Source organism: Trichosurus vulpecula, chromosome 9 (genome assembly GCF_011100635.1).
Source record: "Trichosurus vulpecula isolate mTriVul1 chromosome 9, mTriVul1.pri, whole genome shotgun sequence".
NCBI classification, from domain to species: Eukaryota; Metazoa; Chordata; class Mammalia; order Diprotodontia; family Phalangeridae; genus Trichosurus; species Trichosurus vulpecula.
This window is the reverse complement of record NC_050581.1, coordinates 118,871,542-118,899,054: the sequence shown is the minus strand read 5'-3', so window position 1 is coordinate 118,899,054 and position 27,513 is coordinate 118,871,542. Positions and strand designations below refer to the sequence as shown.

At 51.3% G+C, this 27,513-nt stretch overlaps 1 protein-coding gene across 1 annotated transcript in view; it reads right to left on the bottom strand.

The window, feature by feature from the left end:
- BSN (bassoon presynaptic cytomatrix protein) overlaps window positions 1–27,513 on the bottom strand; it is a 122,287-nt gene that overhangs the window by 5,440 nt on the left and 89,334 nt on the right. Inside the window, exons 4-12 of the mRNA XM_036739627.1 lie at window positions 25,529–25,966; window positions 20,223–25,136; window positions 18,396–20,177; window positions 7,106–9,302; window positions 5,914–6,764; window positions 4,485–4,599; window positions 3,612–3,752; window positions 2,447–2,501; window positions 1,574–1,670 (exon numbers count right to left, since the gene is read on the bottom strand). Coding sequence (XP_036595522.1) covers window positions 2,461–2,501; window positions 3,612–3,752; window positions 4,485–4,599; window positions 5,914–6,764; window positions 7,106–9,302; window positions 18,396–20,177; window positions 20,223–25,136; window positions 25,529–25,966 — 10,479 coding nt within the window. The 3' untranslated portion in view covers window positions 1,574–1,670; window positions 2,447–2,460. The remainder of the gene's footprint in view (window positions 1–1,573; window positions 1,671–2,446; window positions 2,502–3,611; window positions 3,753–4,484; window positions 4,600–5,913; window positions 6,765–7,105; window positions 9,303–18,395; window positions 20,178–20,222; window positions 25,137–25,528; window positions 25,967–27,513) is intronic.

Here is a 27,513-nt window from a genome sequence, read left to right as displayed (position 1 = left end):
TTCAAAAAAGAAGGGCCAGTAGATGGGGGACATCCCACTCAGCCTTATCAGGGGAGAGAGAAACTATATTGTTTAGCCCTGAGACAAGGAGCTTTAGTATCAGGAGCTGTTTCCCCTTATGCCACTGCTTCTGTCACGCAGCAAACTTGCTAATAAAGTTTCTCTCCCGCCTACTCTAGGGTTGGTGAGAAATTCACCAGGGAGAACCATTTTCCCTTGAGTTCTGGGTGTGTGTTCCCCAGCCTCTCACTCCACAGGCCCCCGAATGGACCGGGCCTCAATCATGAAGAATGGGGCACCCAGACAGGAGCAGAACCATGAAGGCTTCTCTACACTCAGCCTCCATGGGAACTCACCATCTGCATCTCAGTTGTTTCTATTTGATTCAAAGCCCATTTATTAAGCACCCACTATGTGCAAGGCACTTGTTGCTCCTGAAAGCCTATCTCACTCATCCCAGCCGGGCAGGGCCAGCTTGGTGGCTCCATCTCAACTCTCCTTTGTCGTTGTCAGGTCAGACTGGACCAAGATGGATGGCTTTCTGCCCTTCTCTCTCGCCTGGCCTTCTTCCATCCTTGCGTCTTTGTTCACACTGACCCCCCCACGCCCTCCACCACCGCCCAAGTCTAGAATGGTCTCCCCATCCACCTCCAGCTGTAGAAGTCCCTCTCTAATCTGAAGGCTCAACTCAGCTGCTACCTCCTCCTGATTCCCCCTTCACTATTCCCTAGACGAAGGTCACCTCTCCCTCCTCTTTCTGAACCTCCTCTTTTGCTTCTACGTCATTTGCCTTCCCACCCTGGTTATTTACTTTCCTCCTATCAGGTCATAAACTTCTTGAGAGCACTTGGCACATAGTAGGCCCATACTTGCTGACAACTTGTTTAATGTCTTCGTATTCCTGGTTCGTCAGAAACCGCATGGTATAATGAAAAAAAGAACTGGATATGATATCATAGGACCTGGCTCCAACACTAGCCATTTTACCCCCCTGAAGCTCAGCTTCCTCACCTGCAGAATGGGGATAAAAAAATACCGGCACTTTCTATGTCACAGGTTTGCAGTGAGGAAGTCCCGTGAACTCGTTACTTCTGTCTGAGGACTTCCTTTCTGCTCACAGGCAGACTCCTTGAGGGCAGGATCTGTGCCATTGTCTACCCTTATGTCCCCAGTACAGAACTAAGGGCCTTGCTCCCAGAAGGTGCTTAATACGTGTTTATTGATGAAGGAATTCCATGACTGCAGAGACTCATGGGAATTAGAACATGCTCAGGGAGAAAAACAGCTCCAATTCAAAAAACAAACAAACAACAAAACAACCCAGCTCCAACCCATGGTCCTTATTCAGTGAAAGAATGGAAAAGACATTGGATCTGCAGGTAAAGGGACTTGGTTTGAACATGGCTTGGCCACTTACTACATGTGGCAAGCCACTGAGTCTCTCCAAGACTCAGGTACCTCATTTGTAAAAGGAAAGGGTTGGACCAGATGATATCGAAGGCCCTTTCCAGCTCTAAATAAATCTAGGCTACTGTGATTCCCCATGCCCTGACACCACAGGCAGCACACTTACTGTTATACGCAGAGTCCTAGGCTGTGGTGAAATCCATTAGTTTCTTCATAGGTTTTTCCACAGGAATAACTTTATCTCCATTCATCTTCCAAAACATCTATGAGGGAGTTGAAGAGTAGGAAACCAGGAAGGATCCAGAATCAGAGGAGGAACCGGGTTGGAGATTACCCAGTGGGGAGGGAGCAAGTATGGACAGGTCAGGGAGGGACAAAAGAAAAGAGACAGGGAGATCAGAGGCAGAGAAGGGGAAGAGAAAGCAAGAGAAAAAGCAATTAGAATCATTGCAGCTTCTAGGTACCATGTTGGCTATAGAACCTGAGGGAAGGGGGTGGATGTTTGCCTGTTCAACAACCTAGGGCTTACAGTTGACCTCACAAACTTTCAGAATGGAGACATTTCTTTTTTTGGTTGGACGCTTTTTCTTAGGGCCAGAGCTGAGGGCCTAGGAAGCCCAGCTCAGCTGGGATGCCATGACCCCAGTTGGATGTTGGGTAGTGTCTACATTTCTCATATATAGACATCAGCCCCTACCATAGGGCTTGAAATAGTCTGATGCGTAAGACATGCCTGTATGGGGCTAGTGCAGGGACCTGGAAGGCTTCCTCTAGACTCTTCCCCTCTCCTCTAGACAGGAGAATGGGGTCCCTCTCTACTGTTCAGACAGTCAGGCATGTCCTACTAGACAAGAGAGGGTGGCTGGATAGGAACTCAGAGCAGAAAAGGGCTGTGCTGGTTTAAGGACTCAGATCTCCCAAATGGTTGAGACCTAACTTGGGCAAAAGCCTAGTGGGAAGAGGAGGGTAGGAGATCCTCGAATCAGGTTCTTTCTATTTTGAGGATGATTCCAGTGATTCTCAAGTGGTATCCACTCACCCTACAGCACAGGATCACCAGAATGAAGAAAATTTCTTTCCAAAAGCAGACACAGCTGTAAAATACAAAGAGAAAAGGAGCTTTGGGGTGTGAACCTGACTGCTTGGAAAGTTTCTGGGGGCACTGAACAGTCATGGAAAGGAGGAGGATCCCCGGCCTTCCCTCCATCTTCCTGCATGATATTCAGCCTGGACTCCTCTTCCAGTTATCACCAAGGCTCTCTTCCCACCACCCCCTTCTCAACCTGGACTCATAGAATACACCCAACGTTCACCCAACATGCCTGCCTGGCCTTATTCTTACAGGCTCAGCCTTTTACACACCTGCCCACGTGCTCTGTCTCTGTCTCTGTCTCTCTCCCCCTCCCTACCTTTCTCTCTCTCTCTCTCTCTCTCTCTCTCTCTCTCTCTCTCTCTTTCTCTCTCTCTCTCTCTCTTTCTCTCTCTCTCTCTTCCCCTCCCTCCCTTCCTCCCTCTCCCTAACTCAAGGTGTGGGCTGTACCTAGAAGGGAAGTATAGTTCTACTTTCTCAGCCAGCAGGCCCTCATTTCCTGCTGTTCTTACTGTTGAGGCCAGAGCCAGGTGGGAGGCAGCGAAGGGAGGGTAAGAGAACCTATTCAGGACTCCAGCTCTGGCAGATTTAAGCTAGCTTTTCTAGGCCCTGACATCCTGACTCCAGTGGATCATAGCACAGCTAGAGAATCCCAGGCCACTGTCAGAGTCCCTGGGTGGATTTGGGTGGTAACAGAAGCACCCCTAAGTCCCAGGGCTAACTCTAGGAAAATTAACCAGAGTGACTGGGGGGAGACTGAAGGCAGCTTTCCATAATCTCTTCTGCCAATGGCATCTGGTACAGCTGCCTCACTGGCATCTGACCATACCTCTGCCAGGGAGAGGGAAAGTTAGAGGTAGAAAGAGCAGCTGGATATACTAGCAGAGAACCTGGGCCTCAGTTTCCACATCTGTCAGATGACGGGGTTGAATTGGATGATTTCCGAGGTTTTTTTCTAGCTTTCTATTTATGATCCTGGGTTCAGCCTGTGGCTGTGTCACTGCCTCTCTACAGGCTTCAGTGAAATGAAGGGTGGGGCTCAGGTCATCTATCTCCAAGCCCTGGGAGGCTGGGGCTAGATTATTCAGCAGTGTCTTTGAGAGTCCAGCTATACCTTCGGTCAGTTTGCCTGCTTGTTCTGCTGCCCCTCCGGGAAGGATTTTGGAGAACACACTTTCTCCGTCGGCCCCAGGCTGGCCTGTGGGGACTCCTGATGCTGGTGGGACTCCCCCAGGCTTCACTCCCACTTTGGTACCTGAGCAAGAAATTCAAAACCCTGGGTGATTCCAAGCCATCCATTGGCCCCTACTGGAGGGTCACACATCAATACCACTAGATACCCCTAAGAGGCCATGTGGTCTTAGCTTTCCCCTTTCCCTTTCTGGCATCTGGAGAATCCTAGAATATTAGGGACAGCCATGAAGCTCTGTGTTTCTGAATCTGACCAGATGGAATGAGGATATGGAATATGATGCCAGGAGAAGAGGAGGAGGAAGAGGACAGAAGGAAGAACAGGAGGCGGAAGAAGAGGAAGAAGAAAAGGATGGAGGAGGAAGAGGGGAAAGGAGGAGATGAGGGAGAGAACAATGGGAAAAACTCCCAAAATGTGAGGAGGAAATGGGGAGGGCAGGAGGGGAGGAAGGAGATTGGGGAGGGGCATGCTCCGGAATCCCACAAGGGCAAAGCTAAAGCTAGAAGACAACACTTGTATTTAGGGTTCCTGCACTGTGCTAATTTCTGTAGTACCAGGGTTACCTCAATAACACCTGATCTGCCTGTGATCCCCTCTGACCCTGGGCTCTCCTTTTCTGACCCATTTGTCTGTAGCAAGTTCTTCTCCATGGGTAGCAAATGTGCCTTCAAGGATGGGAGAATTTGGCCCCTGGCCAAGGGGCCTCTCAGTCATGAATCAATAGAAGTTGGGGCTGATTCCGGTCAGAGTGCAGGCAGGCAGCATCCCGTGCTGCAGCTAGGGCTGAAATCTCACCTGCGGTGGCAGCCCCCTGTGGCTGGGCATGTGGGACCCTCCCCTGTTGCGGCTGCTGCTGCTGCTGCTGCACTTTGGCTGTGGGTTTGGAGCTGTCCAGATGCTCAGCTTTCAGCTGCAATATTAAACAGTCTCCTTAGTTAGGACCGAGACTTCTGGGCACATCCTTTTCCTACCTTCCCCTTTTCCCATCCCTTGATCATTTAGGCCTGGAATCGGCCCAGAGTTCAGGAACAGGCCCTCACCACAAGAGTGTGGTGCCTGGGCCACAGGTGGTCAGGACATCTGTAAAGAGGAATGGGGCAAATCCCAGTCCAGTAGCTCCCAGGGTTCCTTAGGGAAGGATGGAGGCTGAGGGCAGGACAGGAGACTAGAGGGTTTGGACTTAGGAGGACAGGGTGGGACAATTCCTGGGATAAGGAAAAGGCATGAGCCCCACAAAGGGGAGGGCCCAGGATGGCCGAGGTTAGCATGGACTCCAGGAGAAGGCTCTTTCAAGGCTCAGATAGCAGCTGAGTGAGTTCATTTCCCCCAGGGCAGGGAGTTAAGGAAGCCCTGGCTCTATCTTTATACAAGATTCTGTTGAGGAAACCTGTCAGAACCACATGAGCTGGATCATAAGCCTGATAGGGCCTTAGCTTTCAATATGGAGGTTCATAAGGCCAAAAAGTAGCTCTGGCTATGGAGGGGCCTGGTTAAAAAGCTGGTTTCTCTCTGGGCCTCAGTTTCCCCATTTATGAAATCATGGGCTTGGACTACATAACTTTTAACGGCCCTTCCAGCTCTAGATCTTATGAACATGTGTGATTTGAAAGCCATGTAATAACCTCTCTGAGCCTATTTCTTTCACTGTAGAAGGAGAGAATGAGGTTGTGACCTCTGAGGTTCCTTCCAGCTCTACTGGTCGATGGGAATCTCTGTTTTGGGTTAGGAAGCACATAGAAGGGAACCTAAGACAAGGGACCCCTGCCCCTGCCCCGGAGGCACCTGAAGGTGGCTCACAGCAGATGACTTCCACAGCAAGCAGAAGTTGTTTTGTATCCGGTTCACACTGGGCTTCCTCCAGCTAATCCCGCTCTTGAATATTGCTTGCAAAACCAAAATCACTTTCTTTTAGCCAGATGGTTTGTCTTTGTAGCCTATATCTAAGATACAGGCCTCCTAAGGCCTTCTGAAGTGGCCCCCTGGGAAAGGGGCCTTACACAGGACCCAAGAAATGTTGGCTGTTAGGTTAATGAAAGTACCAGTTATGTTGGACTGTCTCTTTCATCCAACCTTCCCCTAGACCCCGAGGACACTTACTATCAGCCTCAACTTCCTGGGACTCCCAGTGGCTCTGCCACACATGTGGCAGCCAGGTTGGTGGAAGGGGAGAGAATGAGAAAAATAGGTCCCAGCAGAGGACCCCCAAACATTGAGGCATACTCACTGGGCCTGCAGGCTGGGCACCTGCCGACGGGGGATGGCCTGGCACTGATTTGCCAGCCTGCTGACCAGCTGGGGGCTGTTGGCCCCGGGAGGAAGGCTGCCCTGGCATCCCCTGTTGCTGCTGCTGCTGCTGCAGCCGAGCTTGTGACGGTGTCTGCTGCGTCTGAGACTGAGTTGGTTGTGGCCCGTGGCTCGTCTGCTGCTGCTGCGGAGGGGGTTGGCGAGATTGCTGCTGCCTGGAGGACTGTGGTGGCAGCGGCTGCTGGGAAGGTCCTGACTGAGGTTGCCTTGTCTGCTGTGGCTGTGAGTGGGCCAGAGGCTCAGACTTAGGGGGCTGAGCCGAGGGGCCGGACTGCATCGGCCGCTGAGCTTTTTTGGACTCTGAGGGATGGTGGTAGGCCGCTGACTGGCGGGATGGCTGTGAGTATTCCGACTGAGAGCTGGGGTACGATGGCTGGCTCCTTGGGTCGGCCTGCTGGGCCTTCTTCTGGGAAGAAGGCTGCGAGTGAGGTCTGCCTTCATGGCGGCCAGAGTCTCGGGGGTGTGGCTTCGAGACCCTCCGAGAAGACTCCTCACCCTGGTGGCGGGAAGATGAAGACCCCGAGGAGTGCCGGCCATAGTCCCCATGGTGCCGATGCTCTTTGGAAGAATGGCGGCCCTGGAGTCCCTCATCATGTGGCCACAGGTCCTCCTCAGGGGGCTCATCATAATCATGGTAAGTATGTTTGACAGGGGGTCTTTTCTGGGAGGAGGAGGAGGATGAGGAGTGGCCACCATGATGTCTGAGCCTTTCTGAACGGGATTCTCGGGGCTTATCAAACCAGTCTGTCTCCTCCTGACCCAAGTGATAAGCTTCAGAAACCAAAAACAGATCACAGTCAATCTCTCGCTCAGGCACCGGGAACGTAGGCCAGGCTGAAGCCATGCAACGAAATGAAAGAATGCAAGCAGCTCACCACATGCAAAAAAAGAAAAAGAGCCCCCCCAAGCCTCGGACCCACCCACCCTCTAGAGACCCAGAGAGAACATCGCCACATGGGACACGCACAGGCAGGACACGGAGCTGGGCCAACAGAAGCCAGCAATGGGACAACAGCATGGCCCGGGCAGGCAAATAGCAGGGGCCCCATACTGGTTTGCACAAGCTCAGCTTTGAACATGCTCTGTCAGAAATCACCAAAGAGAGCCGTTACCTTCGCTGTCTGAAACCACGCAGTGGGAATCGTCCAGGTTGTAACCTTCCTCATGCTTGTATGAGTGGGTCCTTGGCACATCTTTGATGTGTTCCTGGACATCAGGCAAGGAGTGACTGGAGCAGAATGGAGAGCAGCCATCTCCAGCCCCTGGAGGGAGCGGCCCTCCCGAAGAGCGGGGTCCTCCCACAGACCTTCCTAAGGGACTGATGGGGCTTTCTTCTTCAGAAGCCTGGCTACGCATGGGGGGCCGCCCTCGGCTCTGGGACATGCTCAGGGACGATGGCTTTGAGCTGGCTTTCTGTAACCTCTCCATGCTCTCTCGCTCACGCTCATAGGACTTGCCTCGGCTGCTTATATCGTGGCTGGACTTGTCGCTGCCATAACTCACTGATGATCGGGACCTGCTGCTGTATGCGCGGTCATCTTCCTCTATCAGATCCCGGCTCGACACTCCATAGTATTTCTGCTGTTCGTACACGTTCTTCTTAAGGCCATAGGTGATCTCATCTTGAAACTTCTTCCCTCTGGAGGACATGCTGCTGCTGACTGAGGGCGTCGTGGGGTAGGAGGCCAGATCGGATTCGACGTCTTTGGCCTCTTCTATAGGTGAGAACTTGGAGATCTTTTGTTCCATGCCTTGTTTCCGATGCTTGCTGCGCTTCGATGAGATGACAGCGGGGGCCAGATTCTTAGAAGAATGCTTTGGTCCTCCCATGCTGGATCCATGTTTCTCTGGCCGAGATGAGTGTCTATAGTCACTGTCCCCATAGTAGTAGGAGGACCCCCCTCCACTGCCTGACATCCTTCCATCACTCTCTGAGCTCCGGTGATAACTGCTCTTCCCTCGGTGGTCAGTACCATGGTGATCATAGACATCCTCTTCAGACTCTTCTTCCCCTTTTGAGTAACAGCAGGGAACGCTGGGGCCTTCAGATTCTCCCAGGTCACTTTTGTCCTTTGCATAACGCCCGTTACTGCCTTGGGGCCGGGACTCTGGCTTCTGGCTTTCCACTGCCGAGGGCGTGCTGTCCTTGGTCAGCTCGCTAATGTCATCGATCATCACATAGTTCCTAGGAATGTTCTGCTCCAGGTTGGTGTACAGTGATTCAGAAGAGTAAGTGGGTCCAGGGCTCTGGCTCACACTACTTCGGTCACTGGGCCTGGGGGGCTCTGGAGCCTTGTACTGGTCATAGCTGCTGGTCACTGCCGGTGCACTGTATGTGGGCTCTGAAGGGGCCGAAGACATTACGGTTGGGGGTGCTGTGATCACTTCATAGTTTGTAGGGACCTTTTGTTCCAAGTCAGCTAGTGAGGTCTGCCTTGGCTTCTGATGGGAGGCGTGACCGTCAGACGGGTCTGGGAAGAGGGCATTTTGAGGGGGTGGGTGGGGCATTTGGCCTGGGTAAGTTGTCTGGGGCTGGTAGTGGGGAGCAGGACGGAAGTTCTGCTGGCCCTGGAGACCATGTTCAGTCGGGTAGCCTGCGCTTGGAGGGAAAGCAGGTGCTGGGTATGTGCCCTGAGCTGGGTAGGCAGGCACCTGGTTGGCCTGGAAGCCATTTTGAGCAGGGCCAGAACTGCCCACTGGGTACTGGGGAGGCTGGAAGCGGGTGTGCTGGAAGGCTGTGGGGGCTGGTGGAGGACCCTGCCCTGGTGGGTACTGATAGGGAGGGTAGGAGGAAGCCGACGTGTATTGAGTGGCTGAAAAGTCAGAATACTGATTGGTTGGAGCTGTGCTTGGCCTCACATGGACGGCCCCGCTCTCATAGCCAGCGAGGCGTAAATTGTTGAGCTCGCTATCCGACATGTAGTCTCGGTTTTCCCCAAGGCACCGAAGATAGGGGTAATCTCGGCCAACTCGGTCCTTCATCAGGGAGCCCTTCCTCTGAGTGATTCCTAACTCCAGGTACTTCAGCTTGGCATCGATCTCCTTCTCCTCTTCATCCAGCTCGGCCTGCTTCTTCCTCAGTTTTGTGGACTCATGCTCCACCAGCTTGAGGTCACGGTCCAGCTCCTTGAGCAGGCTGGCTTTGGTCACCTGGACAGGTGGCCCTGCCAGGCCCTTCTGAAGGAGGCTGGCCATATACATCTGGGAATGTGCTTGGCTTGGGAGGGGCATATGGGCCTCCTCTGGAGGGGGGCTGGGCAGTGTCCGCTTCACCTTTCGAATGAGGGTGTTAGCCTGAAATGCTGACATCTAAGGAGCAAAGGAAAGAAGCCTGGATATAATAATTGAGAGGATTTATGCACCAGAGATAAAAATACTTGAAGGATCTTGAGTTATTATCATGCTAATAATAAACATCTCAGGACTAAAAAATGCCTTCCCCATCCATGAGAGGAAAGAAGGGGCCGTGGGAAAAACACTGGTCTGAGTGCCAGGAGACCTGGACTCTATTCCTGGCTTGGTCACTGACCTTAGGCAAGTCATGTCCCTATTTCTGAGTGTCAATTTTCCCATCTATAAAATGAAGTTGTCCTAAAGATCTTTCTAGCTTTTATTCCTTAAGACTAGAAAAATATCATTCCCATGTCATACCTATAAGGTGCAATCTTTAACACTCCTACTTTATTGATGGGCATACTGAGGTCTGGAGAAGGGTGGGGTACTTGTCATTTAACTAATAAGCAACAGCAATGCTATGCAGAATCTGGTCTTCTGACTCTCAGACCATTAAATTACATTGCCTCTCTACAAGTCTAAAACAGCCGAGCTGGGTTAGTCACTAGGTGCCAGGGAACTGTTTTTCCTGAGCTGGTTGCAAAAGAGGGCTGGATGGCCACAGGATGCCCAGGCCACACTTGGCACCTGGGCTGAAGGGAAAAGACCTAGGGCAAAGTGGGCTAGAGAAAGAAGGGAGTGAGAGATGTGGGGTAGGCAGGCTGGCCAGCTCACAGTGCTCCTGGGAGAACTTCCAGTAGCCATCAGGGGTGGTGACCAGGGTGGGGGCGACCCGAGGCATGAAATCGCAGACAAGTGAACATCAGGTGCTTCCCGGTGCCTCCTGCACAGGGTGAGCAGTGCTGTGACAGGCCCAGGCCGAGTCACTCAGTCAGCTGTTGTGTGAGAAAGCTGCAGCTGCAGGATCTCACAGCTCCTGACTCAGGGCTCCTGACTCTAAGAATGAGGAGCAGAGAGTTAGGGCCACAGCATGTGATGCCTACATGGTGGGGGTGCAGCAGCAGCAGCAGCAGAAGTGGTGGCAGTGGCGTTGGTGGGGAGACCTAAATCAAGATGTCTCTGCTGAGTCCAGAAGCCCATCTCCCTTCCCTATGCCACAGCCAGGTCCACTGGGGACTACTTCATGCCACACTTTCCCTGAACCAAACCTTCAGTGGTGGCCAGCCCAGATCAGTGGCCCTGATCACTATGCTGAGATTTCCCCCAAGGTTGGTATTCAGGTGACCTCAGATTACAATGAATAGCCAATGAATCTTGCCTTGGCAGGGAAGCAGACAGGAGAGGGCAGGAAGAGGGCAAACTGAGCAAGGGGAATGGGATGGTGCTACCAGAGAGGTGGCCTTAAGCTCTGTTCCCTCTTGTTGCCTTGGTGACAGCTGGGGGGTTGGGGGAGGTAAGAGAAGGAAGGGGCTACATGCTGAATGCCAGGTCTTTTTTCGCACCAGCTGGTAATGCCATCTACTCCTCCCACCTGCTCCCTGAGTCACTTCAGAGCTAGGTACCACCCTCCCCCTACCCTGAGCACAGTCCCAAGGGTGAGCACCCTGATTTACCATACCCTACTGATGGTTCTCATCCCAGAGAGGGTCCTTTTCCCCATCTGTAACCTCACATGTCAAGTCCCTTTGCGGCTGAGGTCAGGCTAAGCAAGGCAGAGTATGGGGGCCCTAGATAGGCTGTCACTTTCTCGAAAGGAGGTATGAGTGGGAAGGAGCTGGAGGAGACATCTGCTGAAGCTTTTTTACCTTATGGAACTAGGAAAAAAATGCACCATGATTAAAGAGCTAAAATGTGTACCATTTTCAAAGTGAGAAGGCGAAAAGTAGGATTTGCTGCTTTCAATCGCTGGCAGGGGCTCCTGGCCAGATTTCCCTTGGACTCCCTTGCTTGGAAATATTGTCTGAGCTCCTGGCCTCTTTGAGGTAGTCTAACTGGGAGACTCTATGGAACATGCCATATGCCAGGGTCTCGTTCTGGGTGGCCTGCACTGGGGTTTTCCTTTGGGGAGAGGAGTCTCCACCTTTAATTTTTCTACCCATTCTGCCCTTCTTCCCTGCCATTTCAGAGGAAGAACTAACTAACCCTTTTCTTTTCCAAGGCTATATGCCTTTGATCCTACCCTGTTGCCTCTGGGACCTTGCTTTATCAATCACGCACTCTGTCTCCTAAATCTTCAATTTCCCCTCCCTCTCTATTGCTGCAGACATACTCAAGTCTTCCCTATCCTAAATAAAAACTTGGATTAGAACTTGTTAGGAAAGTGTAGCATCAATACATAACGTAGGGGAAAGAGCAGTGCTGGCATAGAAGGAGCCCTGAACTGTGAGAATCAAGAGACCTGTGTTTGAACCTTGGTTCTGATACACACTAGCTAGGACTCTGGACAAGTTACTTAACTTCAAGGCCTTGTTTAATCATCTGTAAAATGGGGATACATGGAGTGGCTGTATCATGGAGCTTTGAGAGAAGTGCTTTGTCAACTGTAAAGCTCCACAGAAATAAGATTTATTGTTATTATGAACCGTGGAGATGAATTGGGTGTGCAGTTCAATTAATTTTTCCTAGGTTATGGATGCAACTGTAACATCTTATATGAGGTCGTTTTTCTCTTCCCTCCTGGGAAAGCAGTTACTTAGGTAGGAATGTCCAGTGGAGTGCCAAAAGCATCTTGACAATAAGAAAGGCTTCCTGATTGGCTGAGAGTGACCTTGGGATTATAGGAGGTAAGTGAGCTTGGTCCAGAATGCCTAGGTGGGGAAATGCTTTTCAGGCTTAGGGAATCATGGGACTGAGCTAGGCTTGGGAAACATGAGCTACAGAATAGCTTAGCAAGCTTGGGTCCTCTCCAATCTTGGCTGAGTAGAATATTTTATACACACTTCTAATTTTCTTATCTTGGCATTTCTGAATTTATATATTCTTTTCCCCTTGTAAATAAAAACCCTAGAAAATGCACATTTGTGGGTCTAGAGTGTGTGGCAGACAGGGGGAGGAAGAAAGGAGGGAGGGAATGTCAGAACTAGGCACTGAGATATGTTGGCAGCAGCCAGGGGAAGATTGAAAGGAATAAAGCATAATAGAGAAAAGTTCAGGAACTTAGTACCTCAAGCCAGGATGAGAGATTATTAAGGTTCACAAATGAGTAAAAGAAGACATACTATTGGCTAAGGACAAGGGTTTCCTCAAATGGGAAGCTCTAGACACTGAGATGCTGAACAGAAACAGAAACAAATCCAATGACAAAGAAAAGAAGAAGCTGCCCCAAGATAAGGATGTGGATGCACAGGGAACTCCCTAATCAACTCCTATTTTAAGACACATGTAGCAGTGGTAGGGTTGAAGGATGACTCTAAAAGCATGGCATAGTCCAGTAAGAGTAGTGTTACTACTAGGACACTAAAGCTCAGGATGGGTGGAGACTAGTAAGGAATGCTAAGCATGAGGGAAAGAAAAGAATTCCTTCCTCCTTTTTCTTTCTTTTCCTTTCTCTCTCTCTCTCTCTCTCTCTCTCTCTCTCTCTCTTTCTTTCTTTCTTCTCTTTTCTTTCTTTTCTTCCTTCCTTCCTTCCTTCCTTTCTTTCTTTCTTTCTTTCTTTCTTTCTTTCTTTCTTTCTTTCTTTCTTTCTTTCTTCTTTCCTTTCTTCCTTATTTCCTCCCTTCCCCTTCTCTTCCTTCCTTCCTTTCTTTCCTTCTTTCTTTCTTTCTTTCCTTTCTTCCTTCTTTCCTCCCTTCCCTTTCTCTTCCTTCCTTCCTTCCTTCTTTCCTTCCTTCCTTTCCTTCCTTCCTTTCCTTCCTTTCCTTCCTTCCTTCCTTCCTTCCTTCCTTCCTTCCTTCCTTCCTTCCTTCCTTCTTTCTTTCTTTCTTTCTTTCTTTCTTTCTTTCTTTCTTTCTTTCTTTCTTTCTTTCTTTCTTTCTTCTTTCCTTTCTTCCTTCTTTCCTCCCTTCCCCTTCTCTTCCTTCCTTCCTTCCTTCCAGAACAGGAGGAGGATCAAAGAAAAGGATAGGGTGATGGAGAAAAGGCAGAATTCTTACTCTTTCTGTTTTTTTTCTCCCAAGGGGAATGATCTTTGGATTGGCAAGGATAAAACAAAAATGGTTAACGGGAAATAGATACCCAAGAGAAATGAGGAGACAGTAATAGAGTACCAAGCTAACCCCAATAAATCGAAGTTCACTAGGCTCAGGGTACTGAAAGAAGTGGCAGATGCGACTGTTGAACGGAGGCCAATGGTCTCTGGAAGATCATGGAGAATGAGATAAGCACCAAAGAATTGGAGAAGAGAAGGGAAGAAAAGGAATAAGCATTTACATAGCACCTACTATGTGCCAAGCATGGCACTAAGCCTTTTAACAATATTATCTCATTTGATTTGGAGAAGGGGAAATATCCCAATTTTGCAAAAAGGGAAAAGGGTGGCATTGCAAATGAGGTTGACTTCAACTCCTGGCTAAGTTTTAAAACATATTTTTAAAGGGAATATATTATTAGGGGCAGCATGGCATAGGGCAGGGGTTCTTAACCTATTTTGTGCCACAGACTCCTTCTGAGGGTCATGTTTTTACATAATTCAAGGAAATGCCAAGTTCCAGATAGAGATTAGTGAAAATAAGGATGTGCTTTTTTTCCCCATCCAAATTCATGGACTCCCTGAAATATATCAAGGGGTCTGTGGACCCCGGTTTAAAAACCTTCGGCACAGTGGATACAGTGCTAGTCTGGAACTAAGAAGACCTGGGTTTGTACCGTGTCTCTGATGACTACTGGCTGTGTGCCCCTGGGTAAACTGCCAGACTTCTCTGTGCCTCAGCTAATTCCTTAGCCTTTCTCTACTAAGTCTGAGAAGAATATGATTGGGTCAGTACAAAGCTGTTCCCACACTAGGAATTGCCCATGCTGACAAAAATCAGAGATCCTTCTTAAATTTATATTACTAAAGGAATTACTAAAGGTTAAAGAAAAGGAATTTCTGTACCAGGAGTACCTTGCGGAAGTTACATCGCAGCTGCAAGTCAGCGTAACAGTGGTAATGAATAGCGTTAGCGTTTGTTATTGTTATTAGACCTGGGGTCAAGTCCCAGGTCTGAACTGTTGATGGGCTTGATTCCATCTCCTTCTGTCTCTTCTGGGACCTTGCTCGTCCTGACATTCCCTCTCTTGTTCACCTTCAGTCTCTTCCTTTCTACTAAATCCTTCCCTCCTGCCCAAAAATCTGCTTAGGTCCTCCAGATCCTAAACAGCAACAGTGACGGTGACCAAAAACCCTTCCTTTGGCTCTGCCAAGTCTAACAGACGATCATCCTCTAGCTCTCTTCCTGTGAAACTTCCAGAAAGAGTCACCAACACCTCCTCCCTCTACTTTCCCAGCACCTGCTCAGCCTCTTGAATCTGGCTTCCTTACTACTCTACTGAAGCTTCTCTCTCTAAGGTAACAAAAGACTCCTGAATTTCCAAATTTGATAAATCAGAAAGTACTGAGGTAGGGACAAAAGAATGTCCATAATGTGGAATTATAATGACATAGTGGGCAGAAGAGAGAGGAGGAAATGTATCTTCTTCTCTTCATTGCAGAGGCTAGGGGTCTGGTGCGGTGGATACAGTACTGGGCCTAGAGTCAGGAGTAGACCTGAGTTCAAATTCCACCTAAGATATTTACTAGCTGTGTGACCCTGGGCAAGTCACTTTACCTCTCCCTACGAAATAGGAATAAAAATGGCGTCTACTTCCCAGGGTTGTTGGGGGTAGGAGTACATGGGAGATAATATTTGTAAAGTGCTTTGAAATCTTAAAGCCTATATAAATGCTAGCTATTATTATATTGCCTAGACTGTTCCATATACTATGGACATGTTGATTGGTTTTTCTTTTTTAATCTTTGTTACAAGGGATGATTTACTGCATAGGAGAGGAGGAAAATAAATATTGAGAAATGAAAATTACATAAAAATAAGAGACAAAAATGAAAAAAAGATAAAATTAAAAAAAATAACCACCAATCCAACGGACTTTTTTTTTCAGGGCTCGTTCACTTTGACCTTTTGTAGCATTTGATATTATAGCCCAATCTCTTCTTGCTATCCTCTTCTCCTTGGCCTTCTGTGACACTGTTTTCTCTTGATATTCCTTCTTGGCTGACCCTTCCTTAGTCTCTTTCCTTGGCTTGGTTCATCTTCCTTCTCTCGCCTTGGTGTGACTATCTTTGGCACACCTCTCTCTACTATCTCCCTTGACGAATTAATCAACACCCACAGCTCTGATTATCACCTCTATGCACATGACTTCCAAATATTTATTTACAGATCAGACTTCTCCTTTGCACCTCAGCTCTACTTATTTTAAACCTAAAACTGTATTGGGATCTTTGGGTTTGACATTGCCTATATTTCCCTCTCTTGTCATTCCAGAGAACCATCTGTCACAAAGGGAGGAGGTATAAAGAAAGGAAGAAGAAAAGTTCCCTATAAACTATACAGGGTGTTCCTGAAGTCTGGACACATAGGAAATGTGGAGTTATTGAATCGAGTTCACGTGAATCTTACAAAGTGCATCAACCTTTGCATCACGAATGATGGAAATCATATGGAAGATGTTATGTGTTAATATTCCAATTAAATAAAATGTTGTTCAAAATTTCATTCATTTCATTTCTTGAAGATACACATTTTTTACCTATGTGTCTGGACTTCAGGAACACCCTGTATATCAAAAAAGTCTGATATTATATGCGGTATATCCCACACCCATAGTCCCTCATTTCTGTAAAGGAGTGGCGGTGGGGGGGATGGCTTCTTCTTAAGACCAAAATTAGTCATTCTAATCCTGCAGCCGCTTTCAGCTACCTGCTGGACATTTCTGTCTACTGTTCTACCAACAGCTCCAACTCAACATGTCCCAAACAGAGCTTATCACCTTTACCTGGCTTTCCTCCAGACTTCCCTCTTTGTGTTGATGGCAAAATTAATTAACCTTCTACCTCCTCAGGCTTGAAACCTTGGTGTTATCTTTGACTCTTCCCTTTTCTGTATCTCCCTACATCCAAACGGTTGCTGAGCCCTGTGAATTCTGCCTTTGCAATCTCTTGCATGTCTTCTCTTCTCCATTTGTGCTTTCATCACCCCATTCAAGCTCTCATTGTCTCTTACCTGGATTCTTATAATAGGTTCTTAACTGGTCTTCCCGCCTTGAATCTCTCTTCTCTCTAATCTCTCTTTCACAGGATCTGGTCAGGTTATTCCCCAGATGAAAGCCCGCAGTGGCTTTTGATGACATTTGTGGCAAGATACCAACTTTTGGGCATTTTTGGCCCTCTACCCTCTAGCTCTAGCCTACCTTTCCAGCCCCTTCACATGCTCAATATTTTAGACAGACAGGGGCACTAGCTGTCTCTTGACATCCTTCCATCTTCTGCCTCTATACATTTGTATAGTTCATTTATCCTCCATGCTTGGAAAATGCTTCTTCTCCATCTCTGCTGAGACCTTTCTCTTCCTTGGAGGTCCTGCCCATGAAGCCTTCCCAATCCCTTCAGCTACACTGATCCCATTCTCTTTAAATTTTTTTCTTATCTCATTTGCCTATCCCATATAACATTCTACCTAATATATACTGATTTACATACATGTCTCAGTCTTCCTTCCTCCCCCTTTATACTTTGTTTTGTTTTTGTTTTGTTTTTTTTTTTGAGGGGGGAAGGCAAGGCATTGGGGGTTAAATGACTTGCCCAAGGTCACATGGCTAGTAAGTGTCAAGTGTCTGAGACCAGATTTGAACTCAGGTCCTCTGGTGCTTTATTCACTGCACCACCTAGCTGCCCCCTCTCCCCATTTATACTGTATGTATCTTAAGGATGGGGACTATTGTTTTTAATCTTTGTATCTTCAACGTCAACTCACGCAGATGGCAGCCACTCCAAGAAATATTTAATGAACTGAATTAGGAGAATCAAGATGGAAGTGGCATTTGGTCTTGGTCTTCAAGGATGAGTAGTAGGATTTCAATGGGCTAAGTAAAGGTAGAGAGGCAAGAAAGCATAAAGTAGGTTTTGGGAAAAAATGATTAAGCTAGGCCAGCAGGAGAGGTAACGGGGTGTCCTTAAACAAGGGAGGGATGGATTTGGCATCAGAGGACTAAGATCCAAATTCTGGCTTTACAACATACTACCTATGTGACCTTGGATGGGTCACTTAATCCATCTTGGCCTCAGTTTCCTCATCTGGTAGAGATTACCTCTAAGGTCCCTTCTAGCTCTAAATATGGGATCCTTTCAACCTATAAGTATATATGAATACATAGTCTATGGTCTAGAGTTCACAGAGGAGAGCAGTAAGAGATCAGGTTGGCACCAGACTATAGATGACCTTGAAGGCTAATGTTTAAGGAACTAGACTTTACTCGGTGGGCAACAGGGAGCTATTGAAGAATTTTAAGCAAGGGAGTGAGAATGTCTTACAAATAATAGTTATTATAATCACTTTAATAGTAATAACTGACATGCATATAGCCCTTCAAGGTTTCTAAAGCACTTTCCCCATAACAATCCCATGAGGCAGGTGGTACATATAGTATCATCCTCATTGCAGAGATGAGAAAATTGAGGCCCAGAGAGGGAGAATGACCCTAGAGTCACTTGGTTAGGGACAGTCAGAAATGGAAACTGAAGCCAAGTCTGTTAACTTTAAGTCTAGTATCTTTTCCGCTAAACCATACAAAGCAGTATTGTTTCTGTCTGACAAAATGGCGCCAAGTTTACTCATCTGCAAGGATGTGTGGGTATGCATTCCCATGCAGGCTACCAGTCTGCAGGGGCACAGGTTAGGAACAAGCCCTTCTTTCATGTCCAGGTGAGGCAGAGTAAGAGTGGTGGGACGTGAGAGCCAGGACGCCATACCTCTCCTGAGCTCCTACTCCGCCACCTTCTCTCTTACCTAAGGAAACATCACTGGCTCCTCCTATTTTCTTTTAAAGGGCTAGAACAAGGTGCTGTTCTCCAGAGAGTTAGTGGGCCTTTCCTCCACCCCCACCCCCACCTTGCTGCCCATTTCTTTTGGCCCCAAAGTATTCTTTGGGTGGATAGCATTTCCTCTCTCTTCACCCCCAAGGTGTCTCCCTTACCTGACTGCCCTGGAGGACCTGTTGCTGATAGAGGGAGAACCTCTCTTTGGCTGACTCTTCGGCAGTGGGGCTGATGGGCTTGGGGTCCGACAGGGACCTCTGCATGGTTTTCATGGGGCGAGGCACAGTCTGTTGGCGCTGGGCGCTGTCGGCAGTGAAATGCTTCTGTGGTGTTACATGAGCCTTGTTCAATCTCTCACTGGAAGCGAAGGAGGATTCCAGGAGCCGGTGTGGGGACAAGGGAGAGACAGGTGAGTAAAGAACCTGAGGAGACTTGGGGGGCTGGCGGGTTACTAGCTGGGAAAGGGACTCAGTAGGCAAATGAGACTGGTAACCAATCTCTAAGGGGTCTGGTTTCTTCTTCTCAAATTTCCCAAGCCCTTGCTGCCTAGGCTCCAAGGGCCCAGTGGTGACAATCTGAATACTGGGGGTGTAGGGAGTGATGGCTGCTGGCCCTGGGAGTTGAGGCACCACAATCCCCTGGGCTTGTGCTTCCGGCTCTGTCTGACACGCCAGGCTCTCTCCCTTCTGAGTCTTCTCTGGGGCCGAAATGTATTTGATGATCTCCACTTTGGGGTCAGGGGTGGTGATGTGAATGGATGGTGAGACCCTCAGCAGCTGATCGGGCTCGGTCTGCACTGAGCAGTCGCTGATGGTCTGGATGCCAACACTCGACTTGCCCCTCGATGAGGAGGAGGAGTCGTGCTTGCTGTCGGAGGTTGAGTCTGAGTGCCTCGAGAAGCGGGTGCGGCGCCGGCGGACGGGCTGCTCCCAGTCAGCGTTGTCCTCGTCGTCCGTCTGGACGCTGCAGTCCGTGCTCCGCCGAGTTCGACGTCTCCGGGACATAAAGTACCGCTCTTCGCCATCCTCCTCATCGGTCTGCACGCTGCTGTCGGTGATCTTCTTGACAACATAAGGTTCATGGGCCTCCTCCATCTCATAGGCATCCCGGAGGCGGGGCATCGAGTGTCTCTTCTGGAGGCCCCGGCCGGCCTCCCAGCGCTCCTCCGTCTGCAGAGACATGTCCGAGGCCGAGCTGGGGAGGGGCCTCTGGGGCCCCGCCTCTCTCGGCTGCCCCGTCCCCTCCATCCCCATGGCTGCAGTGGCCATGAAGGCCTGGTTTATCGGAGGCCAGTACTGGCCATTCGGGGCCATGGTGCGCTGCATTTCTAGGGCGATCTCCGTGACGGCTTGGGGTGGCAGTCTACCGGAGGGGTCACACACTGGGGGGAAGGGAGCCTTCTGCCTCTTCTGCTCCTCCAGCTGCTGCTGCAGCTGTTGCTGTAGCTGCTGGATCTGCTCCAGCTGCAGGCGCTGCTGGGCCAGCTGCTCCCTCTGCAAGGCGAATTGGGCCTGGCGCTCCTCCTGCTGCTGCTGCAAGACTTGGTGCTTGATGGTCTGCAGCTCCTGGATCTCCCTCTGCACCAGCATCTGCTCCTTCTCCCGATGCCGCTGCAGCTCTACCCGCTCCCGCTCCAGCTCCTCGTGGAGCCGCAGCTGCCGCAGCTTCTCCAGCTCCACACGCTCCCGCTCCATTTGCAGCAGGTGCTCCTGCTGCTTCCTCTGTCTCTCCTCTTCCCTCTCTTCTTTCTCAGCGCCCCCTGCCTTGCTCAGGATGGTAGCTGGGGGCGCTTCTCCGGGCTGCTTCTGGCCGGGCAGCTGGGATGGGGCTGGGCTTGCCTCTTTGGACCCCACTGAGGCTGCTGCCGGGGGCTCTTCCCTAGAGCTTCCCAGAGGCTGCTCAGTTCTCTGCAGACCTCCAGCTGCTGCTGCCACCACTGGCTTCCCAGCAGGTCCAGGGGTCACGCTGCTCCCAGCCACACTGACAGCTGGGCCTGCCTTCCCCAGGTATAAGGGGCCATCGATCCCAGGTGCTGTTGTGATGGCTGGGAATCTGCCTGGGGCTGGATATCGATACAGCCCCTGGGGCACTAGCGGGACCCTGGGGGCGACCACTGGTACTCGTGTCAGGCTAGCAAGAGGCACAGGGGTAATGCTACCCGGGCCATAGGGTCTGTAGATGCTTCGAACCATAGGCCGAAGCACCGATGCCGGCTGGGTGGTGATGGGAAGAGTTGAGGCGATTGGCGTATTGATGGTAGAATAAATCATCCCGTCGGCTGCACGCACAGTCGCTGTTGAAGGGAAAAGTTGCCTGATGGCCCCAGCTCCCTGCCCGACGGCAGGACTGTATTGGGCTAGCTTCCCAAAGCTCTGCCGGCCTTCAGGGAAGTTCGGGTTCATCATCATGTTGGGTTTGATGGCTGCCAGGCCCTGCTGGGCACTGGCTCCAGGCCCAGGCCCAGGCCCAGGCCTGGGGCCATACTGCAGGAGCTCTGGGCTGCTGCTATGCCGTCCCCCGTACTGGTCCATGGAGTTGAGAGCAGCACACATGCGGCTGATCTCCCGGGCTGTGGTTGCACTATACTGAGCCAGGCTGGATTCTTGGAAGCCTGGCAGGTCCCCTCGTGGTGAGTATCGATAATCAGAGTAGATGTTAGATGCTGAGCTATACCTTCTCATGGGGAGCGGGTGGCCCATCAGGTCTGGGGCTTGTCTCAGGTCTGTGAAGGAGCCGTACTGCATTCCCTGGGGCAGATAGCGGCCATCAAAGCCAATGCTGTAGGAATGCTTCATGGTTGTGAGGTCCATAGCTGCGTCTCCCCCAGGGGGTTGGAAGAATTGGTCGCTTTTGTGTGGGTAATAACTCAGCCCAGCCTCAGCCAGGTTAGTGTCAGACATTGAGGAGTAAAGCCTTCCCATAAGGCCATGAGAATACAGTTTTTGCTCCTCATAGAGCCTGGGACCTGCTGCAGCCTGTTCCCTGTATGGGGATGCCTCAGGAAGGTCCTGATCCCGGGGCCCATAAAATGGAAGGCTGCTCTGGCTTGGCTGGGGTGTGTCCACTACATTTTTCTCGGGCATCTTCGAGGAGGGATGGAAAGTCCCAGTACAGCTGCTGCTGAAGGGGAATTTGTAAACCACATCACAGCAAGCCACTTGACTCTCAGGTTTGATCCCAGTGAGGTCTAAAGCACTGGCAGGTTCTTCTTTGACCAGCTTGGTCACTGCCCCAGCTGCCATGTCATCCATCTGCACCATCATCATGTGAGGTTTCTTCCCACCAACGTGTGTGGGCACACTGTGTGCTTTGAGTTCTGCAGGTGCACCCCGGTATGCATCAGCACTTGGCTCCACGGGGTATGGCTTGATGCTGACGTTCTGCGTGGCACTCATCTGAGTAACAAGAATGTCTTTTTTAACCAAAGGTGCCATCTGGTTGGGCAAGTTATACCTGGCGAATTTGGTTTGCTGGGGACTGCTGGCTTCTTTGGGCTTTCCACGGGGCCCTCCCTGGTAAGGACCAGTCTGCACGGCCTGCTCCACGTGTTTGACTTGAGCCAGACACACAGGACTTCCTGTCCCTTGTCCAAAGTCCAGCCGGTTCTGGAATGGGTCCCCATAGACCACAGGTTGCTTTGGCTGAGACACGAGCATGGAGGAAGCCACAGTGATGCTGACAGTGGTGGAGGCGCCAATGAAGGTGTGGGTGTGCTCCTGGGCATTGAGGTTGATGATGAGAGGCTGCACCGTGGTGGACTGCCGTCCTGGAGATTGGTCCAAGGTGAGACAGTATTTCCTGGCCTCAGCAGCCAGGGAAGTCAGGTCCATGCCTCGGTCGGTGATGATGATTGGGGTGGATTTCATAGCGGTCCTCAGGTCTACTGCAGAGCTAGTCGGTGGTTTGGGCCCTGGTTCTACCCGGGATGTCCCAGGGACTGATGAGATCCTGCACAGGGAGATGTTCTCGGCAGGCAGGGAGCCCCAGCCGTACAGAGCAGCTGTGCCGTCCATGGCTGGGGCCATGTGCCCCTTGGCAGCATTCATGGGAACAATGGCACTCGAAGTGGGGGTTCTCTCACCCTTGGGGAAGCTGTGCAGTGGCTGTTCCTGTTGGAACTGTGTTCCGTTGACCTGTACTGACTGACTGTAGCTGTGAATGGTAGGTTGATGTCTGGTCGGAGATGATGCTGGTGAGGTGGAAGAGCTTGCGTTGACCAGCTTGGTTTGGCTGGCCGCATCTGAGGCTAAGGTGATGACCATAAAGGGAGATTCTTGGGAAGATTGCTGTCTGGTGAGGCGAGGTGAGCCGGAGCGGTGTGGTGTCTGCGTGCCCTGAGCAACCATGGAGGACGGGGTGGAGGAAATGGGGCTCCGGGGGATGTCGGAGGGGAGAAGTGGGCTGTGGGTCTGGGTTGAGAACTCTGCGGTAGACTTGGGCCCCATTCTTCCAATCACAGAGGGAAGTCCCTCCATCGGAGAGGTTGGGGAAAGGGGTGGGCTTGCACTTTTGAAGCTGGGATAGCCTTTTGATGACAAAGGAGCACCAGTCTTGCTGTCGCTCACGCTCTGAAGCCTCTCTCTTGCAGGTAACCCACCAGTGTCAGGGAGAACCTGAGTCTGGGGCATCTCTTCAGTCTGGGAGCCATAGCTTGCTGTGGTGGGGAGCGGAGGCTCTGGGCCACCAGGGGATGTTGCAGCTGTGTAAATACGCGGTCTGCCGGCTGTACTCGAAGCCACAGTTGTGACCGAAGGGGTCCCTTTGCTGTAAGTGAAAGGAGCTGTCACCCCCTTGAGAGCAGAGCTGGGAGAAGCAGGGGAGCTGAGAAGCTTGAGGGCATCCTGAGGCTCTTTTGCAAAATGCTGGGTGACTCGCACGTCAGGAATAATCCGGCTTCCACCACTGTCTGAGGAGAAGGACATGGGGGCTGCCAGCTGGGTGGGGCTAGTGCCCGGGGTGAGGGGACCACCGTTCTGCCTCATCAGCTCACTGTAAGCACTCTCTGCATTCAGAAACTGCTTCTCCTGGTAAGCGTCTTCTCGATCCTTCTTCTCCTCTTGGAAAGCCAGGTCTCGGGAAGAGGCCTGGTGCATCCTGGCTATGCTCTGGGATGTCTGGAGGATCTCCTCATATACAGCTCCTACATCGGCAGCCTCAGGCTCATAGGTGGGCTGAGAGGAACCCAGCTGATTGGACATGTAGTCATAGTCTTCAATGTACTGGTATTCAAAGCTGCCTTGGCCTCGGTCCGCTCCCCGGGAGCTGCTGTAGGTGCTGCTGGACTGGGCCTGCTGCCCTTGCTGCTTCTGGAGAAGCTCAGCCTTCCTCATCATCTCTTCATAGGCCTCCTCGGCACTTTTCAAGGGCTTGCTGGAGGAGTAGCTGGTACTGCTGGAGGTCTTCTCAGTTGGGGAGTAGAGAGACATGAAGGTGGGCAAGTTGTATTCACTGCCAGACTTGTAGAGCTTGGAGGGGCCCATCTCAAAGCCCTCAGCCTCAGAGTCAAGAGATGGTGATGGGGAGTACTCGGAGCAGGACGATCGGTGGAGTTCTTCCATCTCAGCTGCCTGGCGCAGCTCCTCAGTGGGGGAGGCATCCTCGATGGGGGACAGGTTGCTGGGTGGGGTCTTGGACCGCTCTCGCCTCCGCTGGGCCCTGAGCTCCTCTTTATCTCGCTTGGTTTTCCGGGCTGTGCTGCGGATGCGCTGCTGCTCTACCTCCCGCATTTTCTCCTGCTCCCGGAGCAGCTCCTCTTCCTCTCGGAGCTCCTCTTCCTCCGAGGAGTCCTCAATAGTGGGGAGCAGGGGGCCATGGGAGCGGTGCCGGGCTTTCCTCTGCTGCTTGACCTCTTCTAGTCTCTGCCGGCGGCTAGGGCTGCTGTCGCTGTCTTCTTCGAGGGAGGACAAGGACGTGGGGGATGTGCCCGAGGTGTAGCTGGGGGTGGTGGCGGGCAGTGTGGAAGAGTACTCTCCTTTGGAGCGGTCTTCGGGGGACCCAGTCAAGCTTTCCATTTCTAGCTCGGGCTCCCTGTCCAGGCTGATGTCTGCCTCTTGGCCGATCTCCATTTCTCGACCATAGTTGTTGGTGCTGTTGAGCTCGATGGTCTTGAAGCGGCGCAGGCCCCCCTGGAGGGCCGCCACGTCGTCGGGCTCAGGAGCACCCATGTCCTTCAGCTCTTCCTCGTAGCCGGTGGTGGCATTGTGAGGCAGTCTTCTCTTGGGTGGAGCAGGCTCCTGGCCCTGCTCCGGTCCTGGCTTGGTCCCGGCTTTCCTCAAGCTATACTTAGCACGGTCATACTCAGCATCCTCCTCCTCTAGGTTGTCCTCCTCGGCACTCATCTCCAAAATCTGCCTCCTCATAAAGTCTTCATCTGCACCCTCAGCATCTCTGCCTGCTGACCGCGTTGGGAGTGGAGAGAGCCCCCCCTCACTGCTGTCTTCCACGTAGTCATGGCGCAGCTTACTGCCAAAGTCATCAGACGACTCAGCCGTATCCCTCCCATCTCTCTGGTTCTCCCACTCGAGAGAATCTTCATCCTCTTCCAAGATGTCTTCCAGCTCCTCATCAGAGTCAAAAGCCTCAGGTGTGATGGAAAGAGACCTAGGCCTCTGTCTCTGCTTTGGTTCCTCCCGAGGCTGGGGGCGGGCCTTGGCCTGCTCCCCTGGGGCACCACCCTGGGCCTCCAGGAGGGGCCTCATGCTGCTTTCCAGTTTGTTGAGTTCTGAGGGGCTGGGCGGGCTGGGCTTCACCACCCCAGCGGTGTTCAGCTGTTCCTCTTCCTGCTGTACGAGCCCCGTGATCTCACTTTGGGAGCTGGAGATCCCATCGGAGGAGTAGCCGGTGTCACTGAGGCTCTGGGGACTCCGGGACAGGTCCTGGGAATAAGGCTTGCTTGGGTCCTGCAAGGGAAACAGAAACTGTTACAAAGGAGAAGCAAAGCAAGGATGGTGGGAGAACTTTGTGGTGGAAAGAGTCCCATACTTTTTGTGGGGAGACCTGAATTCTCATCTTGGCTCTGCTACTAAAATTCTGTGTGATTTTAGGCAAGTCCTCACTTTCCCTGGGCCCCATATAAAATGAGGGGGTTGGATGGCATGTCTAGTACGTCCCTTCTGGCTCTAAATCCTGTGGTTTCTCCTGCGCTCTGAGCCCTCTGGTCCCTCCAGCTCTAACCCTGGATGGTCTATGCCACAAGCTTGGAGGAGAGGGGGCAGAGGGAAAGGGCCCATGTGGAGACTGTGAGTCATTCTGGGACCCCTCCCCATCTTGGGCCCAGAGAAAGGAAACTGACCTCGTGCTCACTGCCTCTTGGTGCCTCGGTGATCGAGACAACCTTGCTGTCGGCTAGAGGTGGTTCAGCCCTTTTGGGCCCATCCTTTGTCTTTGGGGCCTCCGTGAACGTGGTTGGCAGAGGGGATGGCTTCGGCACTTGTTTGGCTTCGGCTGGGCCGCTAGGTTTCTTCTCCTGGGGGCCGCTTGGGGGCTTGCTGGGTTCGGATGCCCTGAGGTGCTTGGTCTGCAGGCTGGGAGAGGTATGAGGGGGTCCTGCGGGTTGCCCTGGTCCTGGCGCAGGTGGCCCCTTCTGCTTCTGGGGGGATGGGCTGGGTTGGTGTCGTGGCGAACTTGTTGGTGTCTGTTTTGGGGTAGGCAGGGGCACAGGGGCTGGGTCACCAAGGCTTCCTTCCAGCAGCCTCTGTGTTTGGCAGTTCAGACATAGCCACTCATTTTTCTGCAAAAGAAGGACCAAATACAAGGCAGAATTAATTAACCTCTCTCTGCCTCAGTTTCTTCATCTGTAAAATGGGGATAATAAAAGCACTGGCCTCCCACGGTGGCTGTGAGTATCAAGTGAGACAATGATCCTGGCAAACAGTAGGCACTATATAAATGCTAGCCTTTGTTATTACTTCTTTAGCTTAATCGCTGTTTATTCTCTTCCCTCTCCAGCTAGCCTGCACTTGAACACCACAGGGGGAGGGGGGGGGCGCGCATACTCCATTATCTCCTGGAGTAACCCATCCTCCTTGGCACCACTCTGATTGCTGTTTTCTCTTCCATCAAACCAAGAGCTGCCTCTGCTCCTCCCCTCGTTGCTCTTTGTTTTGCCCTTCTGAGGCTGGGCACAACAAACCTAACTTCTCTTCCAAATGACAGCTCTTCAAATACTCAAATACAGCCATTATCCCAATAGAGCTCATGCTGAGCACTGCCCAGTCACTCCCAATCTGCTTCCCTGCAGAATAAATAGTCCCAGTTCGTTTAACCAATCCTTCTGTGGCCTGGTCTTAATTCTTCAACTGCAGTTTGCAGTGAGGCTTGAGCAGAGCCCACCAGGGCCTTAGCCTGGCGTTAGGATCAGGGCATGCTTGGCTTGAGCAGGGAGCCCCTGTTTGCCCCTCTCTCTCTCCATGGAAGGAGCTGCCTCCAAATAGGGCTTGTTCCAAACAAAGAACACCCATTCATTACTCTCCTGTCACCTACAAGATTTTGGACATTAGTTCCTTGGGTTTTCTCTAGCTCCTGTCCCCTGTTTCTAATAGTCTAGCCCTCAAATTTAATAGGAAGCTTTAGGATATTTGAACTTGATTAGGGTGGCTGGCCCAGGTCAGGTATAAAGTGAGGCCTTATGTCCCTGGGGGAAACTTACATGCAACCATGGGGGCTAGCTCTGGGGAGTGCAACAGGCTCAGAGCCCAAAGCTCAGTGCCATGCCCAGCCTTGAGCCCTGAGTCAAGTGAGAGAGAGCCCAGAGCTCAGACCCAGGATATAAGAAGAACCTAAAATCCAGGCCCAGGGCCAGATCTTAGCCTTAAAATGAAAGAGTCCAGAGCCCCAAAGCCTAGCCCTGAACCCTGAGTCCAGAGAGAGAGAAAGACAGGGAGAGAGAGAGAGACAGAGAGACAGAAAGACACAGAGAGAGAGAGATGGAGAGAAATAGAAAGAGAGAGAGACAGAGAGAGAGAGAGAACACTCCAGGGCATGCCTGAGTGCACCCAGGGCCCCAAGACAAAGAACCCACAGCCTAGTCCAGGGCCTAGGGCCCAGCCTCAGGGCAAGAGAGTCCAGAGCCCAGCCCCAGGGAGAAACCAAGAGCCAGGAGAAATCAGGGGCTCCTGCCAGGCAAGAAGAGCTATTTTTATCTCCCCTGAGTAGCCAGAAATAGAAAGATCTCTCAGGCTTCGATTTCCTCCTGTCTCTCAGCTTCCAGGCTTTGCATCTTGTTGCTTCCCTTTTGATGACAGAGTAAAGGTGCTTCATTCCTGCTTGGCCCAGAGT